The following is a 22019-nucleotide window of genomic DNA, read 5'->3' as shown; positions in this document are numbered from 1 at the left end:
GAGATAGGGTTGATGAAAGAATATTAGGATGGTTTGGACACATGGAAAGAATGAGTGAAGAAAGACTAGTAAAAGAGGTATGGAAGGCAGATGTAGAGGGAGTGAACATGAGGGGACGTCCTAGGATGAGGCGGATGGATGGGGTGAAGGGGGCTTTGGGGAAGAGGGGAATGTCTGTTGAGGAAGGACGGGAGAGGACAGAAGACAGGAGTGAATGGAGAATGGTTGTATATGGATGATCTTTGTGATTGCATGAGGTGGAATGGGCGGGGGGGTGAGGTAGTATGTGTGAGCAAAAGTTGATGCAGCCCGAAGGGATTTCTCCCCGTCCTCTCCTTTTTTGCAAGGGGGGGACGGAGAGGGGGGTCGCCGATTTAATGAAGCGGCCTTGCTGTGGATGTGCTGTGTCTTGTGACACTGCTTCTGACCCAGGGCAGTGGGCAAGGTGCAGGGATGACCCGTCATCCAGAAGCTGCTCAGATAAGACGGAGGGTGGGAGGGGTGTGGAGTATTCAGGGATGAAATGGGTGGGAATGATTTTATGCCTTTCCCTTTTTGGCTACCTCCCTTGTAAGGGGGAAAAAAGCCTTGGTATATGTATGTATGTACATACATACATACATATACCAAGGCTTTTTCCCCCTTACAGGGGAGGTAGCCAAAAAGGACAAGGCATAAAATCATTCCCACCCATTCCATCCCCGAAAACACTCCACACCCCTCCACCCTCCCTCCCATCTTAGCACCTCCTAGATGACGGGTCATCCCTGCACCCTGTCCACTGCCCTGGGTCAGAAGCAATGTCGCAGGACACAGCACATCCACAGCAAGGCCGCTTCATTAAATCGGCGACCCCCCTCTCCCTCCCCCCATATAAAGGAGAGGACGGGGAGAAATCCCTTCGGGCTGCGTCAAAATTTTTGCTCACACACACTACCTCACCCCCCATTCCACCTCATGCATCACAACATTTTCCATATAAAACCATTCTCCATTCACCCCTGTCTTCTGTCCTCTCCCGTCCTTCCTCAACAGACATTCCCCCTCTTCCCCAAAGCCCCCTTCACCCCATCCATCCATCTCATCCTAGGACGTCCCCTCATGTTCACTCCCTCTACATCTGCCTTCCATACCTCCTTTACTAGTCTTTCTTCACTCATTCTTTTCATTCATGTGTCCAAACCATCCTAATATTCTTTCATCAACCCTATCTCCCAGCTCCCTTTCCACCCCTGTTCTCCTCCTCACCTCATTTCTCACTCTATCAAGCCTAGTAACCCCCATCATACTTCTCAGACACTTCATCTCAAACACATTCAAGTTCCTTCTCTCTTCTTCTCTTATGTTCTATGTTTCTGCTCCATACAGTGCTGTTGGCACAATCACTCCTTCATACAGTCTCCTCTTAGCATCCATTCCCAAATTTCTATTCTTCATTACACTTTTTAAACCACCAAGGCATTTACTCGCTTCTCTCAATCTACATTCTACCTCCACCTTCACTCCACCTTTTCCTGCCACATTTGCACCCAAGCATCTAAAACTATCCACTTCCTCCAGTTGCTCTCCCTTAATGCTCACTTCCAGATTACTGCCACTTTCACCCCTTGTACATCTCATCACCTTACTTTTACCCACATTTATCTTCTTTCTTCTATCACACACTCTCCCAAACTCTGTCACCAAATTCCTTAATCCCTCCTCCGATCCTGCCACAAGCGCAGTGTCGTCCGCAAACAACAGCTGGCTCACCTCCCACTTTTCTCCATTTTCCTTAACCATCTCCAATCCCTGACCCACTACCCTTGCATTCGCCTCTCGCACCACCCCATCCAAGTATAAGTTGAACAGCCAGGGTGACATAACGCATCCCTGACGAAGTCCCACCTTTACCTCAAACCACTCACTCTCTCCATTTCTAATCCTGACACAAGCTCTACTACTCTCATAAAAACTCTTGACAGCTCCCAAAAGCTTTCCTCCTATCCCGTATATCCGCATAACCTCCCACAGTGCCTTTCTGTCTACCCTGTCGTAAGCCTTTTCCAGATCCATAAAGGCCCAGAAAACATCCTTCCCCTTTCCTATAGCTTTCTCACATATCTGTCTTACCACAAAGATCTGATCTACACAACCTCTACCTGTCCTAAACCCACTGTTCCTCACCAATTACTCCCTCTGTTCCTCTCCTAATCCTCTCAATCAAGATCCTCCCATAAGCCTTCCCAACTACACTTAACAAGCTAATCCCTCTGAAACTACTACATTCACACTTGTCCCCCTTTCCCTTGTAAAGTGGAACTATACAAGCACTCCTCCAGTCCTCTGGCACTCTACCTTCTCTCCAGCAAACATTAAACAACCTCACCAGCCAGTCCACCATCACTATACCTCCTTTTTCAAGACATTCTGCATGGCATCCATCCATACCAGGTGCCTTACCTGCTTTCATCACCTTAACTGCTGCCTTCACTTCATCCTTCCTTATTTCTCCTCCATTTTCCTCACTCATCACTCTCATTTTCTTAGCATTTCCCACTGCAGCTATCTTTCCCTCCCTATCCTCCTTCACATTAAGCAACTCCCTAAAATATTCTGCCCATCTTCCCCTTACTGCCTTCTCCTCCATTATCATCTCTCCATCTGCACCTTTTACCTTTCTTCTCTACTTGATTCGCCTCCTCTTCCTCTCTTAATTTCTTTCCAAAACATCTTTTTATTATTTTCAAAATTTTGTCATACTCTTACCCCATTTTACATCTGCTCTCCTCTTTGCCTCCATTACCTTTTTCTTTACTTCTCTTTTCTTTTCCCTGTACGTCTCATATGTCTCCCTCGTCCTATTTTGTAACCAATCTGTGTAAGCTCGCTTCTTCTCTTCTACAACCTTCTTCATTTCCTCATCCCACCATTCACTACCCTTCCTTCTATTTCCTCCTGACCTTGTTCCACACACCATCTTTGCACACTTTGTGACTCCCTCCTTGAACCATCCCCATTCCTCCTCCACACCTACCTCTACTCTATCCTTCACTCCCTCCCACTCCTCCTTCAGCTTCCTCTTGTACTCCTTCTCCTTTTCCTCTTTGTTTAAAGAGTTCACTCTAAGCACCTCCCTACCTTTTGTCCCTTTCCTCTTCCTCCATCTGTCCTCCACTATCAACTTACCTTCCACCAAAAAATTATCTGATATTCCCCCACCCTCTTCCCTTAGCACATGTACATCCCTAACTCTTCCTATCATAATCCTATTTACCACTACATAGTCCATTAAAGCTCTACCACCTTTCCCTCCACCACCCTCTCCCATGTGTACTTATGCTTGACTCTCTTCCGAAACACTGTATTTGCTATCCATCAACTCTCTTTCTAGACACATTTCCACCATCAACTCTTCACGATTCTTTCCTGGAACTCCACATTTCCCAACCACTCCATTAATTGGCTCCTTTCCTACCCTAGCATTAAGGTCTCCCAGTATTATCACATTTACATTTCTCCCTAAACCCTCTATGTAATAACAAATATTGTTTTGAGTGTGTGTGGCTGAAATCAGAGGTGTGGAAAAAGAGGTTCTGCCTTTCCCCCCACTACACTCGCCTCCTCTTAATCCCATCACACTCGCCACTGTGGTGGGGGGAAAAGGGAGGCAAGTGTGGTGGAGGAAAGGGAGGTTCTGCCTTTCCCCCCACCACACTTGCGAGTGTGAGTGGGGGGGTGGGGGGGATAGGTACTGCCTTTTCCCCTACTACACTCGCTCTCCTTACTCCCACCACACTCGCCAGTGTGTAGGGGGGAACAGGGAGGTTCTGCCTTCTTTCCCCCCACCACATTGGAGGCAAGGGGAGGCGAGTGTGGTGAGGGGAAAAGGGCAGAACCTCCCTTTCCCCCACCACACTAGCGAGTGTAATTGGGGGAGAGGGAAGTTCTGCCCACACTTGCCTCCCTTCCCCACTCGCCTCCCTTCCCCACTCGCCTCCCTTCCCCACTCGCCTCCCTTCCCCACTCGCCTCCCTTCCCCACTCGCCTCCCTTCCCCACTCGCCTCCCTTCCCCACTCGCCTCCCTTCCCCACTCGCCTCCCTTCCCCACTCGCCTCCCTTCCCCACTCGCCTCCCTTCCCCACTCGCAAATGGGTCACTTCTATTATATGACTGAGCTGACTGGCTGGTTGTAGAGTTCAGTTTAGTAAATGTATGTTTAACCACTTGCCTCTTCTGTTTGATAACTTCATCAATCTTTGTAGTGGGTTCCAAGAGAAGATGAAGGGTAAGTGGCACTTCAGGACCCTTCCACTTGTACATGACTGCAACATTCAACTGACCCTGCCATTGCAGACGACAAACAAATAATCTGAAAGAGTAAAGCTTTACAAGACTTTAACTCGGATAACTTGAACTAAAGTGCAGCAAATATTTATATTTCAATAAACTATCAGAGTATACCACCCAATCCAAAGAGTTTGATCAACCCCTTTCCTTATATTAAACAAAATAATCTGGCCTGAAATGTTCTCCTTTTACTCTTAAGTAGCTTTTTTCAAGGAAAATATTTACATTACAAACACATGAATATTCAGTGGTATATATCATGTAGTGTCTACTAATTAATGTTCTTGCCCTAGGCTAAGGTGCATGCTGATGTCCCTTATTTTGTTACTGAGCATTTCTTATGTACTTTTTCTCAGATAGAAATTAAAAATAAGCATATTTGAAGGTACATAAATTGGATAAAAAAAATATCAAATCCATAAAGAATAAACAAGTATAAATATTGTAAACACGGTTTTATTATCCAATGTTAAAGAAATAATTGTACCAACTTGTATATATGAAGTGAGGCTTGGATAGAGTATTTGAGGTGCAAGGGGATGTTGATATAAGTTCACAAACAGAAATGGGAATGGACTGATGAGGTTGGTATAAAGAAAAGAAGTCTGCCTGAGGTGGTTTCAACATGTTGTGGGAATAGATGAGTTAACATCTTGAAAAATCAATCAATGGTGCCAAGGGGTAGAGGAATATTTTGAAGGAAGTTGTACGAGGATGTGGGCAGGTTGATGGGGAGGTAGTGAGTCAGGGATTGGAGATGGTTAAAGAAAATGGAGAAAAGTGGGAGGTGAGCCAGCTGTTGTTTGCGGACGACACTGCGCTTGTGGCAGGGTCAGAGGAGGGATTGAGGAAGCTGGTGGCAGAGTTTGGGAGAGTATGTGATAGAAGAAAGCTAAAGATAAATGTGGATAAAAGTAAGGTGATGAGATGTACAAGGGGTGAAAGTGGCAGTAGACTGGAAGTGAAGATTAAGGGAGAGCGACTGGAGGAAGTGGATAGTTTTAGATACTTGGGTGCAAGTGTAGCAGGAAAAGGTGGAGTGAAGATGGAGGTAGAATGTAGATTGAGAGAAGCGAGTAAATGCCTTGGTGGTTTAAAGAGTGTAATGAGGAATAGACATTTGGGAATGGATGCGAAGAGGAGACTGTATGAAGGAGTGATTGTGCCAACAGCACTGTATGGGGCAGAAACGTGGAACATAAGAGAAGAAGAGAGAAGGAGTTTGAATGTGTTTGAGATGAGGTGTCTGAGAAGTATGGTGGGGGTTACTAGGCTAGATAGAGTGAGAAATGAGGAGGTGAGGAGGAGAACAGGGGTGAAAAAGGATTTGGGAGATAGGGTTGATGAAAGAATATTAGGATGGTTTGGACACATGGAAAGAATGAGTGAAGAAAGACTAGTAAAAGAGGTATGGAAGGCAGATGTGGAGGAAGTGAACATGAGGGGACGTCCTAGGATGAGGTGGATGGATGGGGTGAAGGGGGCTTTGGGGAAGAGGGGAATGTCTGTTGAGGAAGGAAGGGAGAGGACGGAAGACAGAGGTGAGTGGAGAATGGTTGTATATGGATGATGTTGTGACTGCATGAGGAGGAATGGGCGGGGAAGTGGGGGGTGGGGTAGTATGTGTGAGTAAATTTTGACGCAGCCCGAAGGGATTTCTCCCCGTCCTCGCCTTATATGCAAAGGGGGACGGAGAGGGGGGGTCGCCGATTAAATGAAGCGGCCTCGCTGTGGATGTACTGTGTCTTGCGACACTGCTTCTGACCCAGGGCGGTGGGCAGGGTGCAGGGATGACCCGTCATCCAGGAGGTGCTCAGATGAGAGGAAGGGTGGGAGGGGTGTGGAGTGTATTTAGGGATGAAATGGGTGGGAGTGTTTTTATGCCTTTCCCTTTTTGGCTACCTCCCTTGGAAGGGGGAAAAAGCCTTGGTATATGTATGTATGTATGTATGTATAAATATCAAAATGCAAGAAAGAACTGAGGTACCAGACTAATGGAAACAATTGGTACTGTTACCCAGGAAGGTCCAAGATGATTCAAAGAAATTATAGGTACTTGAGGGTACATCTCTACTTACTCCACAGATGAGGCCCTACAGGTCGATATGGAAAGACTGCTACCCCCTAAATAGGCTTCTGACAAATCCTGTGACAAATCTACATCTCGTGCACACTGAAAGAAAAGTTTTACAATATGATGTAGCATTAAATTCACTTTGAAAACATTAAATTCCTTGTTCCCTGCCTCCCTTATATTTCAAGTCTCTACACCACAAATGTTGCCTTTATTTTCACAAACTGGAAACTGCACCAACCCACACCAGCTGGCAATGGTCTCAGGTCTGTCTTGTATTTTTGTGGGACAGTTTCTATCACCAGCTTGTAGTACGTAGTAGCAAGAAGAGGGAAGCAGTCATCAGTTGTCAGCTCTCCTTGTATGAAAAGGTGGAGGATACACAGTTGCAGTTGACAAAAGATCAAAGACAGGTAGCTGAAAAATTATTCCCTCTAATGCTCCTTTTACAGGATCACCACTTGCAGATACCCACTGTTAGTCCCTGAATGGTATACAGTTAAACTATTGGGACTAATGATAGGTCTCTGAAATTTATAAACACCCTGGAGGTGCAGTCTAGACCAGGCCAAAGATCGCTTATCAACTTCAACTATACTTCCTCCATCTTTTCACACGAGGAAATCTAAAAATCAGTGACTACTCCTTCCCTCTTATTACTATAAGCTGGCAACATTGTCTCACATTTACACAACACAGACAATGATCTAAAGTTTCTCCTCAGAGAGATCTAGGACAACACCTAACATCACAACAACTAAGTCTGAAGAAGATTAACATGACTAGTTGTGCAGCACAGAACTGACAAACTTAAAAGAATCCTTGTGACTAACTACACTAACCTGAGCCCAGTTGGGTTGATATTCCTGCAATGCCAGGTTGTGCCAGTCTCCATTTTCATTCTGGGTGAAGATGGATTATTTTTTATTAATCTCTGTAGCTCTATAAAATTAATGAATGGGTTAAGAAATAAAATAAATAAAGACAAAATGAAATAGACAAATAAATAAATAAGCATACATACATATACCAATGACTTTTTCCCCCTTACAAGGGAGGTAGCCAAAGTCAAAGACATAAATCCACTCCCACCCATTTCACCCCTACATATTCTACTCCCATTCACCACCCTTCTCTCTTTTCTTGGCTCCTCCTGGATGAAGGGTCATCCCTGCATCTCTCCGACTGCCCTGGGTCAGAAGCAATGTAGCAAGACACACAGCACATCCACAGCATGGCCACTTCATTTAATTGGCGACCCCCCCCTGTCCCCTCATGCAGAAAAAAAGAAGATGGGGAGAAATCCCTTCAGGCTGCATCAAAATATCATTCTCACATACTCCCTCACCCACCCACTCCCTTCCATGCATCACAGCATTATTCTTATACAACTATTCTCCACTCACCCCTATCTTCTGTCTTCTCCCTTCCTTCCTCATCAGACACCCTCCGCTCAGCGCTCCCTACGAGAAAGTAATTCAACATGGCACATACAAGAAACAGCAACAGCTCCAAGAAACTTGAAGATATGGTGGAGAGTCTTGTGAAAGCAAGAGAAGAGGACAGACAGTTCCTGATGCAAGCAAGGAAAGAAGACCAACAGTTCCTAAGCGAGTTGAAAGAGATAGTTAAACAACAAAGGCAGGAGATACAATATCTCAAATCGACTGTAGTTAATCTCCAAGCTAGAGTGGAAGACCTAGAGCAGTACACGAGGAGAGAAGATATAATCATCAGTGGTTTAAAGATTGTGAAAACGTATTCGGAAGCTGTGAAAGGTGACTCCGACTATAGTGCAGATAACAGTGGTCAGAACATTGTAGAAAATCAAGTGATCCATTCTCTAAGTAACAAGGTAATACAGATCAGAGACACAGAGATATCAGCTTGCCATACACTGGGAAAAAGAAAACAGGACGGTACCCAAAATGTGATCGTGAGATTCGTTTCAAGAAAGTCGAAGGTGAACGTGCTGAAAAACGCCAAGAAATTGAAGGGGACGGGCGTCTACGTGAATGAACACCTGACAAAACGAACCGGAGAGATTGCCAAAACAGCACGCGACATGAGGAAACAAGGGAAGATCATCTCAACATGGACAAGAGACTGCAAGGTGTTTATCAAGTGCAAGGATGAAAAAGTACATCAAGTAAGTAATCTTGAACAATTAGTTGAATTTCAATAGTTCACATTCCTTAATCTTCTAACACAAACATAACCATGAACACTACAACACAAAAACTAAAACAAACATATCAAAAAACTGTTCTTCATGCCATACCCTTGTCCCTACCAATCACCTCAAATGTACATTATGCAAACATTTATATCATTTCATGTGTGCAAATATACCCGTAAATACTGCCAAAAATAACCCCAATATTTTCAATAACTGGTTCTGCCTAGACTGCTCAAAAACATTTCCCTATCATGCCATCTCAAACACAGAAATTAATATTTTGTTTTCCGCGCCAAATCTCGCATCAAAAAACCCAGATGTATATACCGCCATTAAGAAGTATAAAGAAATAGACAAAATATCAGAAAAGGAATTTTCGATATTTAATCACAATAATACCCAAATTGACCCCGAATTAAATTTTTACTCAAAACTAACAAAAGACAGCGATTACTATAGTGATACACAATTTGACACGGTATTTCGTGATATTGATGGTTTCACACTAATTCACATCAATGCAAGGAGCCTAAATGCCAATTATCAGAAAATTGACTGTTATCTCAAGTTACTCAATAAAAGCTTTGACGTTATAGTGATAAGCGAAACATGGATTGACCCAGGATGTCTAGTAAACTTCTTACAAGACTATACTCCTTACAGTGCTAATAGACAGATCCAAAAAGGCGGCGGAGTCTCTATCTTCATAAAAAAATCAATTTCATGCAAACTAATAAATCAATCCACTAATTCGTATGAAAACCTATTTGATTGCATAGCTGTTGAGATTTTCAGTAAAACTAAAAAAAATACCGTCATAACAAGTATTTACAGAAAGCCAGGCACAAACATCAATGAGTTCACAAATATGCTTGAAGAAATCATAACTCCATTTAGAAATAAAAATCTATATCTCTGTGGTGACTTCAACATAGATTTACTTAAGTATGAGACTCATGAACAAACAAGACACTTTACAGATATGATTTTCTCTTTAGGTATATATCCTTTGATAAATAAACCAACCCGAATAACAAATACAAGTGAAACATTGATAGATAACATTTTCACCAATATTGTAAACTCTGAGATTCATAGTGGTATCTTAATAAGTGATACAAGTGACCATCTACCGGTATTCACTATCAGTCCAAAAGAAATGCACTGCATAACAAAACCCAGAATTGTACATAAACGTAAAATTGACGAAAAAGATATTGCAAAATTAAATCAATGCTTAAAAGAAGAAAATTGGGATCAGGTTTACGAGTCAGAAAATGCCAATCTATCATATAACGAATTTGTAAGCATTATCATGAGTAATGTAAACAAATGCTGCCCAGAGAGAGAAGTAGAAATAAAACCACGTAACGTAAACTCAAAACCATGGTTTACAAACGGTCTTAAGAACGCGTGTCGAAAGAAAAACCAACTTTACAAGAAATCAATTCAAAGCAAGTCCTTGACAGACGAAAACAAATACAAAGTGTACAAAAACAAACTTACAACAATTTTACGCAACTGTGAAAAAAAATACTATGACACACTGCTTGAAGGTTATAAAGGTAATATAAAAAAGACATGGGAAGTAATAAACAACTTAACTAGGCACAAAATTAATAACACCAATGAATTCATAGACATTATTAAAAAAGGAAAAACTAAAAAAGAAGTGGCAAACGAATTTAATGAATTTTTCTCCCATGTAGGACTTAACCTCGCGAAACAAATAAAGACAACACATCAAACTTACGAGACATTTTTGAAACACCGAATAAATAACACTATGTTTTTAAAACCCGTCACGGAAAACGAACTTATGAACACAGTAAAATCAATGCAGAACAAGAAATCACTCGATTGCACAGGAATCAATATGAACCTCATAAAACAAATTATGCCTATCATCAAAGATCATTTTCTGACAATATGCAATAAATCATTTGAACAAGGGATATTTCCAGATGCAATGAAAATAGCAAAAGTAATACCGATATTCAAATCAGCCGACAAATCAAGTTATAATAACTATAGACCAATTTCACTATTACCACAGTTTTCCAAAATTCTTGAAAAGTTATTCACAATTCGCCTTGACTCATTTCTAAAAAAAAATGACGTCATTTACCATAGTCAATATGGATTTCAACGAAATCTTTCAACGTCTACAGCAGTAATGGAATTAATTGAAGAGATAACTAACAATATAGAACAAAAGAAAAAGACAGCCAGCATATTTATTGATCTTAAAAAGGCATTTGACACAGTAAATCATGAAATCCTAATTTGAAAGGCCGAATACTATGGGCTAAGAGGTAAAGTTAATGACTGGTTAAAAAGTTATCTAAAAAACAGGAAACAATATGTGGCCATTGAGGAAGAAAGATCACACATTCTACCAGTTACATGCGGAGTACCTCAAGGTTCAGTTCTAGGACCCAAACTATTCTTACTATACATTAATGACATTACAAATGTATCCAACCTTATGAAATTTATACTGTTCGCCGACGATACCACCATTCTATGCTCCGATACAAATTCCGACAAACTGATCAAGACAATTAATGAAGGATTATGTCAACTATCCAACTGGTTTTCAGCCAATAAGCTATCCTTAAACGTATCAAAAACTAACTACCTGCTTTTCTACAAAAATAATGAAAGTACTAAGCCGATCAAAATAAACAACGAAATTATTGAAAAAGTGTCCGTCAGTAAATTCCTAGGCGTGTATTTAGACGATCAACTTAATTGGAAACATCATATAAATCACGTGATAAATAAGATATCCAAAACTTTAGGAATTATGCATAAAATGAGAAATATCCTCAATGAAAATACCCTACGTACCATTTATTGTAGTCTACTACTACCATACTTAAACTATTGTTCAGAAATTTGGGGTAATACTTATCAAACTAATCTTCAACGCATAATTACCTCTCAAAAAAGGGCACTGCGTATAATCTGCAATGTAGGTCGTTTGGAACATACAAATAATTTATTTAAAAAACTAAATCTACTCAAATTCAATGACTTAATAAAGTACAAAACTGCCATTGTTATGCACCAAATCTACAATAAACACATGAATCAAAACATATTGAAATTTTACTCAACTTACGAAACTCGCTATGCGACTAGGCAAACAAACGACTTCTTTAAAACTCAATACAGAACAACCAAAAAAAAGCCAATGCTTATCTATTATAGGTGTTAACACATGGAATAAACTGGAAAAGGATTTACCTAAGACAAAATGTTTATCATCATTCAAACGATACTTAAAAAAGTCTTTAATCTATAAGTATTAGTATATTGAACACTTCAGGTCCATTTCATGGTTGTATTCATGGAGAAACTGTCATGCACTGCCCAAGTCTGCCGCTCTTTTTTTTTCTATTCCAGCAGGTCACGGTGACCCAGATCTGTGCATTAAGCAATTATCGTCCCGTCAACAATCGACCTGACCTCTCACCTCTCACCTGACCCCCACAAGTTGCGATGCTCGCTCGTGCCCCCAATTTCTACGTGAGGTCGGAGTTAGCGGACGTCGTGACGCATGTCATTGTGTGTGTGTATATATGTGTATGCATGTATGTGTGTATATATGTGTGTAGATGTGTATGTACCATACTGACATGTAACAAAAATAAATAAATAAAAATAATTTTTTTCCTTAAGGGAGAGCAACTCCCCATAAGCTTTGATCTCGCTCTCCCTTTTCAACTACCAATTTTGTAAAAAAAAAAAAAAGTATATATGTATGTCTAATTGTATTTAATATTGTTGAATAAACCTATAATAATAATAAAAAAAAAACATTCCCCTCTTTCCCAATGCACCTTTTACCCCATCCATCCATCTCAACCTTGGTTGCCCCCTCATGTTCACTCCTTCCACCTCTGCCTTCAACATCTCTTTTACTAATGAATAAACAGAATAAATAAATAAATGAAAAAAAAACAATAATCTAGCTTGTTTCTTTCCATATAACAAGTAAACCAATAATGAAGTTCTAAAAGCAGCACAGTTACCTACCACTCCACACTTGTTTTTTTTTATTCCATATCCCTGGCAGAAGGACGTTCGGAATGGAAGCTCTGCTGGACCATGTGGAAAGAGAAACTCCCCACAAGCACCCCACAGTTTCTTCTCTGCTGTATCAAACTCATCTAATTTCTTTGTTTCATATGTCCAACCAGGTGCAAAAACAGCCGCAGACAGTTTGTGAGCTCTTAATGCTTCAAAAGCCTTTGGTAGGAGAAAAAATAATAAAATAAATAAAACACAAATAAAATAAAATAAATAAAATACAAATAAAATAAATAAAATTAGTCTTGAACCTATGAAACATATTTCAAGTTATTGTTCAAATTAAATTATCTAAAGTGAGCTATTTCATCTGGGGGAAGGGGGGGTATGTACAAAATACTGTACACTAATTTTTCCTTAGCCATACATACATATAATACTGTACACTAATTTCCTGAGCCATACATACATATGCATATTTACCAAAGGGGCCTTTACCCATCATAGGTGGGGTGGTCGAGTCTGCACATACATTGCTTGACATAGGATTGGTCTGCCCATGTATTGTCAAATGCATCACTGTTTGGTATCTAGGAAGTGCTTGAAGTTTAGCAGTGCCATGCCCAGTAAATGTACCCCCATACAATAAGAGAGTCTGGGTGTTTTACAGTAGCTTGGATGAAGCATGGGCCAAGACAGGCTGCCAATACACATTTCCATCTCTACTGTTAGACACCGTAAAGGTGGATTCATCACTTCACAGCACAGCCACTTATCACTGTCCCAACTGCTATATTTATTGGCAAGTGATTCTATTGGACCTCTGTTTAAGGTTGAGAAGGGGCTTCATGACAGGTCAGTGACTTGTGTACCCAAGTGTTGCAATCCTACACTTCATGGTTTGGACTGATACCTCTCCAAACAGTTCAGGGTTACTTTCCTTGATTTTCCTTGCAGTCACTTGTAGACTAGACTCAATGATGTTTTACAATTGTCTGGGTTCTTTTACTAGTCTTCAGTACCTTTCCAAGCCTCTTTTTCTGAGTGGGAATGAGGAGGTCACCCTCCCAGTGAAACTTGGCAACCCAGAATCTAACAACTGTGAACACATGCCAACCTGTTTAGTTACTTCCTTCATTGTACGACTGGATTTCTTTAGGGCTACAATCTAGGCATTGGTTTCCTAACACCCCTATATTCACAACACTAGGGGGGGGGGGGTTAGAAGAAGCGCCAGTGGTGGTCGAGAGGTGGGGACACACAGAACACTAGCGGCACAAATCCTCCCCTAATGGTGGCAAGACAACATATGAGTGTATTGGTCTCTGGCAGAATGATTAGCTCTGCCCACGTTACAATGGTAGGTTATACATTGGTATGAAAATTCACCCCCCTTATGGGCATTTCCATTTTTGACATTGCATGGGTCCATAATGGCCCGGGCTGACCAATCCTATGTTTAGCACTGTATTTACCCTTCATCCACCCCACACCCAACTATAAATCCATTTGGTTTTTCTTCTATCTTAGTTCTTTGTGGATGAAGGATCCCTGCCCCCTGTCCCCTGCTTGGGTAAACAGCAATGCAGGCAGGCACAGCCCCATCTTCACCTCAAACCACTCACTCTCACCATTTCCAACTCTAACGTAAATTCTACTACTCATTTAAAAACATATAACTGCCCTCAACAGTTTTCCCCCATCCCATACCTCTGCAACACCTCCAGCAATACTTCCTGTTGACCCTGTTATAAGCCTTCTTAAGATTCAGAAAAGCCTTAAAGACATCCTTCTACATTCATGTGTGTCCCTTTTTCCTGTCAAGCAGAGCTATGTATGCACTCCTCCAGTCTTGTGGCACATTCCCCTCCCTTAGGGACATATTAACAGCCTCACTAGCCAATCCACTATGACAGTTCCTCACTTTGTCAGACACTCCAAATGACACCCATCTAACTCAGGCACCTTACCAGCTTTCAGCATTTTCAATGCTCTTTGTATTTTATCTTTTCTTATAGCCCTATCATCTAACCTTTTCTTCCATCAGTCATTTTCCTAGCTCCTTCTCCCACAATCAATCAATCCTTAACCTCTTCCGCATTCAGCAATTCCGAAGTAGTTTACAATACAAGCTCTACTATTTACATACCAAGGACTTTTCCCCCTTATAAGGGAAGTAACCATAACCACAAGCTCTATTACTCATGTAAAATCTTTTGAATGTCCTCAAAAGACTTTCACCTATATCATAGATCTGCAACACATCCCACAATGCCTTCCTGTCAACCCTCTCATGTGTCTTCCCCAAATCCATAGAAACCAACAAAACAGTTTTACTTTTTGCAAAAACTTCTCACATACTTGCCTTACTACAAAAAAAAATACCTCCACATCCCTCCTAATCCTCTCAATGAACTCCCTCCCATATACTTTACCAACATTTAATAGACTGAGCCCCCTAAAGCTTACATACATGTCCCCTTTTCCTTTGTATAGTAGAACTATCCTATCACACTTTCCTCCCGTAGGTACACTTTAAGCAATTTCATTACCCAATTCACTATAACTGCTCCTCCCTTTATAGGATTCCATGTTACAAACACATAACCCAGGTGCCTTTTCCTCTAATCCCGTTTCTTTCTTATCATTTACTACCAACCCATACTTCTCTATTTTATTTTATTTTCTCTTCTATTCTTTTCATTTGCTTTGCTAACCTTCAGCATTTCTCTGCCTCCCTTCTACCTAATTTCCACTCTCAATTTCCCTTCTGTCTTTCTGACAATACCATGTTCTCTCCACAACAGTTCCATTCTATTTTCAACTCTTCCCTTAGTGACTTATGGTTCTGCCCAAAGGCTAGTTACATGAAAGCTACAGGTCTTCTGCAAGAGAAATTTGGGACAACAGATTCAATTTATAATAACTGTTATCTGAAATTCCACTAGCGGAAAACCTGCAGCCCAATAGAGCCTGGTAAGTCCTTTGCCCCTCACACAGATCTCTTTCAGAAGAATCTTTGGACTGCTGTCTGTGTTGTACTAGTGTGGGACTGCCTATGTCATTAGCTGAAAATAGTAGGAGGGAAGCAATAACCAGTTGTCAGCTCTTTGTAAGAAAATGTGTAAAATACATATGAAGCTAAAAGAAAGAGATCTTGGGCCAGTCTGGAGACCAAGTGTCAACTCCTCAGGTTGCATCTCCTTTTAGAAGTGAAGGGATTGAGGGGTTTTGAAAATGGGAAGTTATGCTATCTATCTTGAAGGACCACCAAAAGAAGGTACTCATCATTGGTCCTTATTTTCATCTATACCCATACAAAGGAAGTCCTATCTACACAGATCTCCTGAGTACTTACCTTGTATGTGTCAAACCCTCCAGCATGCTTTCCTCTTCCAAAGACATCAATACCAACATAGACATCACTGGTCCGGTCTCCAGCCTCATCTCTTGACTTTTCTAGAGTCTTATCTGTCCATTTATAATCCAAGAACATTCCATCACAAGCATCAAAGAACATCCTGCAAATAATAATTCTTTTAAGCAAGATAAGGGAGGCATTCACATAGCCCCCAAAAATACAGTGCTACCATTAACACCAAGGAATAACCTGTAATCATTCATCTAGAAAGAGGAGTTCAGCAAAACAATTTAAAATAATTTCATAATTATTAGCAAACACCTTATATGATCTCAGATTAGAGACAACTTCCTTTAGTCCAAAGATCAAGGACCTAACAAAGAAAATAACATACCAAAATCAGTAACAAGCAATAGTTTTAGTTGGCAGGAAAAAATCCTAATCACAGTCGACAAACAGTTCTTAAGGGCAACTTAATTATGTTTTCCTGGGATGGTTCCATACAAAAGAAAACAGACACCCAACAAACATGAAATAAAGTATCAACAATATTAATAGGAGGTATAACCACCCCAAATGAAAATCTAAAGACGAAACAAAATCCTCCCCATTGAACAGCAAATGAAAATGATAAGTAAATAGGTCTAAACAAGAACCCTTAATTTCACCTACATAATACAAGCATAATGAAAATTAAAAAAAGAAAGCATACTACTCAAACATCTACAACAACCTACCACCTGCACAATACAAAACAACCACACAAGAACAATATATACACACTCACAAAACAAACACTCAAAGAATGACCATCAAATTTCCAGACATCAGCCCTACAGAGAAATCCCTCTCATAACAAACAAGGATCACATTAGCATGGCTACATTCAGGCCACTATCCAGTTTAACAATACCAACACTGGATAGGCCTGGCCACAGATGTAAACTGCTCCAGATGCAATCAACACATACATACATACATATACCAAGGCTTTTTCCCCCTTCCAAGGGAGGTAGCCAAAAAGGGAAAGGCATAAAAACACTCCCACCCATTTCATCCCTAAATACACTCCACACCCCTCCCACCCTCCCTCTCATCTGAGCACCTCCTGGATGACGGGTCATCCCTGCACCCTGCCCACCGCCCTGGGTCAGAAGCAGTGTCGCAAGACACAGCACATCCACAGCAAGGCTGCTTCATTTAATCGGCGACCCCCCCTCTCCGTCCCCCCTTGCATATAAGGAGAGGACGGGGAGAAAACCCTTCGGGCTGCATCAAAATTTACTCACACATACTACCCCACCCCATTCCTCCTCATGCAATCACAACCTCATACAACACATACAAGACATCAAATACCTCCTATATTGCCCAAACAACAAGATTTCTCTTCTTTAAGTAACTTGTTGTCTAATCCAGTGGCTGTTGCCAGTAACCTAGGAGCCATGGGTTTCCTGCATGAGGGAACTAGGGCAATGGATTAGCTGATTGATCTCCCTTCATTCACTCCTATCCCTTGCACTCTTACCTTACTCCACACAATTACTGTGCATCTAAATCCTCATTTTCCCCATCCATCCACCTCACTCCCGGTCTTTCTCTCAAATTCTTTTCATCCATATCCAGTTTCCACACTCTTATTGGTCACTTTTCCTTGTTCATTATGTGCCTATATTTGTACATACATACTAAAGAACCTTTTCCCCTTTATATGTGGGGTGACAGAACCAAATCACATACCCTGCACCAACATTCCCTCTAAGCTGTGCGTGTGCACATACGTTTCACAACTAGCGCACATAAAGAAAAAATGTGTGCACACAAGGTTTTCAAATTATATCAAAACCCATTCAATAAAAAAGTTCCACCCAAACATAACTTATAAATTCTCTAAAAATATGGTACCTTGCCAACTATCAAACCAATAATTGTTTTTTTTTCTCTCCTCTAACTCTAGCACTTCCATTGCAAACGAAATGATTTTGGCACCTGGCTGGAGTGTACAATTGTTTGAAAATGTTTATAACACCCCCCCCTTGGTATGCCACTGCTTGGTGGAGGTAATATGTAATACAAACTTACAAATTGTGTGTATTTGGTTAAATGATCAAATGGTGGCTCGCATGGGTGTACACAAGCAAATTTCTGTGTATACTCACAGCAAAGAATTAGTGGGAACATTGCCCTGCACCTATTAAAACCCTTCATAGCCACTCCTATTTTAGTACCTTGTGGTTAAAGTAATCTCTTACTCCGCCACATTGCATAAAATACAATGCAGCAAGACACAGTACCTCCACAGCAGGACCTGACATCTGGTGCTGCTCAACCCTAATTGCTTCATTTGATGGCAAATGCCTTCCTCATCTCAAAAAATTTCAGTGGAGACAAGAACAATCCTTCCAGCTGTGTAATTCCTTTACTGTTTACTCCTACCATTTACAATCTCTCTTCCTTGTTCCTCTCTACCCAATCCATCCACCTCATTCTTGGACTTCTTCTTTATGCTCACTTCATCCAATCCTCCTTTCCATTTTTTTTACTCTTTTCTATGCCTTTTTCTTTTTGGCTACCCCTCCATGTAGGGGGAAAAAGCCGTTGGTATATGTATGCATGTATTCTTTTCCCAGTCATTTTTCCACATACTCAAACTATCTTAGGGTTCTTTGATCTATCTTGTTTGACAACTCTTTCCACATACCCAATCTCTATTCATCCTCAAAATTCTCAAACACATTTACTCTCCTCTTCTGCCTTCCTTAAATTTAGTCTCTGCTCTATAGTGCTCACCTTCCACATCTCTTAACTATCACTCACCAACTCCAAACCCCTTTTCCACTTATGTTTAACTCCCTTACCACCTTATCCACATGTCAATCACTCAATCTAGTGTCCTTGATCTCTCTTGTAGAAAACCATCCATTTACATGTTGAACAAACCATGGCAACATCACACAACCCTGATATCACTATGGTTCAATGTGTACATAAGTGGGGTGGTAAGGGAGATGACAATTAGGCAAACATACAAAACAATTAACTTTTGATTATATAAATACCTGTTTGATTTATTAAGCTCACTTTGATTGTTGAGTTTGCCCTGGGAATCGACACTGTCATACCATACCACCTGAGAACCTGGACAGACTTTGTGCATTTTTTCAGTAAGCTGCTTCATGAATTGCTCTAGGTGTCCTATCTGGGGATTGGGAAAATAAAAGAACAAACATTATGGACAGATAACTCATTTGCAATTACCTGATATTGCATAGTATAAACTGAACAATTAATAAAAAAAAAAAAATTATATACAATTTTGAAGAAAAAAAAAATCACAAGCTTCACTATACTAATAAATGTATTACAAATTACAAAAATTATATCAAATATTAACCTGATCTGTTTCAATTTTATTTTCTATGTTGACAAGCCAACCATTGAAGCCATAGAATTCAGCTATAGCCACTAGTTTTTTAACAACACTATTGACGGTCTCTGAATCCTTAAACATTTGCTTGCACAATTCTGCTCCTGGATCCCACTCAGTGATGATAGTTCCTTGTGAATAAGAAATATTTATACCATAAATGAAAAAAAAAAAAAAAAAAAATTATATACCCAGGGCTTTTTACATACATATACCAAGGCTTTTTCCCCCTTACAAGGGGGGTAGCCAAAAAGAAAAAGGCACAAAATCAATCCCACCCATTCCACCCCTGAATACACTCCACACCCCTCCACCCTCCCTCTTATCTTAGCACCTCCTGAATGACGGGTCATCCCTGCACCTTGTCCACTGCCCAGGGCTTCTTACCCTTATAATAAAGGTAGCCAGTTAAGGCATACACCCAGTACCACCCATTCTAAGTGTGTGCCCTCACTGATAATTTGGATAGTTTTGAAATAACCATAAATTTTAGTAGTTGGAAATATAAATGTGAGAGCAAAAGATGATCAGTACAAGTCAATTTCTCGCGTGCAGCATTGGCTGCCATATGTACGGTGCATCACACTACTTGCATTATAAAATATAAAGTCACTGCTGTATTACTTATTCTCTTTAACTCTGGGTAATGTTAAACACAGATATCTTAACCAAAGCAGTTCACAGAATCTGGGGATAACTCATGTAAAACTACAAAAAATATATACATAATCAAGATGCTGACGTCGGTATCCTTGTGTACACAATCACACTTCAAGATACCTATGTAGACATCACTGTACTGAAGTGGTTAAGATACAGGTTTAACTAAAGGGTAATCACACATGTAGGGGGAAAAAGCCTTTGGTATATGTATGTAAAAATGGAAGCAAAATATTTGTTTACACTGTAATAGTTTGCAGATGCTTTTGTTACCAGAGATATTTACCATAGGAGGCAAAGAGGAGAGCAGATGTGAAATGGGGTAAGAGTATGAAAGAAAATTTTGAAAGTAATAAAAAGATGTTTTGGAAAGAAATTAAGAGAGGAAGAGGAGGCGAATCAAGTAGAGAAGAAAAGGTAAAAGGTGCAGATGGAGAGATGATAATGGAAGAGAAGGCAGTAAGGGGAAGATGGGCAGAATATTTTAGGGAGTTGCTAAATGTGAAGGAGGATAGGGAGGGAAAGATAGCTGCAGTGGGAAATGCAAAGAAAATGAGAGTGATGAGTGAGGAGAATGGAGGAGAAATACCGTATTTTCCGGCTTAAAATGCGCATCGGGTTATAATGCGCACCCATGCACTTCGTTATCTCAGTACACAGATAGCGAGCACCGACATAAAACGCGCATGCCCGATCGCCATCTAGCGAGAGAATCGAGAACCTTTTTACTTTGTAGCTTAAATAGTTTGTAGGAAATATGATATAAAAAAAGTTTATTGAAAGTAAAATACAGAAAAATTTCGGGATTTTTACAGAAAATGTTCATTCTATATCTTGAGGAAATAATTCGTCTTTACCATTTTTTATTTAATACTGAAACAAACTACAGACTGTTTCATTTTAGCTTTGAACCTGCAATGACAGTGGTGAAATAGGACAGTCTCTCATCGAGGTGACGTTTAGTTAATATAACTCCCGAAAGAGGGTGTTGTAGTCAGGTGTTTGACACGAGTTTATGAATGGCCGCAACGGAATTTGTACCATACCTAAAGTGAAGCAATAAAGCCAACATAAAAATTCAAACTAGGATGCTGTGAACATGGGCAAATATCATGAATATTGATCATGTTTCATGGTGTTTAGGCCTATTTAAACAGTTGTGAAAAAAATTACACACACAGCCGCAGAATCTTTATCGTAGCCCGTAGATAATGCGCACCACCGGATAACGCACACCCCCCATTTTTAGGCCCTTCCAACGGAAAAAAGTCGCGCACTATACGCCGGAAAATACGGTAAGGAAGGATGAGGTGAAGGCAGTTGTTAAGATGATGAAAGCAGGTAAGGCACCTGGTCTGGATGGATGCCATGCAGAATGTCTGAAAAGGGGAGGTACATTGATGGTGGACTGGCTGGTGAAGTTATTTAATGTTTGCTGGAGAGAGGGTAGAGTGCCGGAGGACTGGAGGAGTGCCTGTATAGTTCCTCTTTACAAGGGAAAAGGGGGACAAGTGTGAATGTAGTAGTTTCAGAGGGATTAGCTTGTTAAGTGTAGTTGGGAAGGCTTATGGGAGGATCTTGATTAAGAGGATTAGGAGAGGAACAGAAGGAGTAATTGGCTGAGGAACAGTGTGGATTTGGGACAGGTAGAGGTTGTGTAGATCAGATCTTTGTGGTAAGACAGATATGTGAGAAAGCTATAGGAAAGGGGAAGGATGTTTTTTGAACTTTTATGGATCTGGAAAAGGCTTATAATCGGGTAGACAGAAAGGCACTGTGGGAGGTTGTGCAGATATACGGGATAGGAGGAAAGCTTCTGGGAGCTGTCAAGAGTTTTTATGAGAGTAGTAGAGCTTGTGTCAGGATTGGAAATGGAGAGAGTGAGTGGTTCGAGGTAAAGGTGGGACTTTGTCACGGATGCGTTATGTCGCCCTGGCTGTTCAACTTATA

General features: G+C 40.7%; 1 protein-coding gene across 6 annotated transcripts in view; it reads right to left on the bottom strand.

Moving 5' to 3' along the window:
- ENGase (cytosolic endo-beta-N-acetylglucosaminidase) overlaps nucleotides 1-22019 on the bottom strand; it is a 34602-nt gene that overhangs the window by 6885 nt on the left and 5698 nt on the right. For 5 of the 6 annotated variants that reach the window (XM_076178879.1, XM_076178882.1, XM_076178881.1 and 2 more), the window contains exons 4-11: nucleotides 19377-19540; nucleotides 19042-19181; nucleotides 15980-16142; nucleotides 12628-12840; nucleotides 7811-7867; nucleotides 7247-7306; nucleotides 6409-6503; nucleotides 4212-4352 (exon numbers count right to left, since the gene is read on the bottom strand). In XM_076178879.1, the coding sequence (XP_076034994.1) occupies nucleotides 4212-4352; nucleotides 6409-6503; nucleotides 7247-7306; nucleotides 7811-7867; nucleotides 12628-12840; nucleotides 15980-16142; nucleotides 19042-19181; nucleotides 19377-19540 (1033 nt within the window). The remainder of the gene's footprint in view (nucleotides 1-4211; nucleotides 4353-6408; nucleotides 6504-7246; nucleotides 7307-7810; nucleotides 7868-12627; nucleotides 12841-15979; nucleotides 16143-19041; nucleotides 19182-19376; nucleotides 19541-22019) is intronic. The other variant, XM_076178880.1, reaches the window with a different exon arrangement.

This window comes from Oratosquilla oratoria, chromosome 42 (assembly GCF_046742065.1).
Source record: "Oratosquilla oratoria isolate Oo_2021 chromosome 42, ASM4674206v1, whole genome shotgun sequence".
Taxonomy (NCBI): domain Eukaryota; kingdom Metazoa; phylum Arthropoda; class Malacostraca; order Stomatopoda; family Squillidae; genus Oratosquilla; species Oratosquilla oratoria.
Note: the sequence above shows the minus strand (reverse complement) of the source record. Positions and strands in the feature narration are given on the sequence as shown.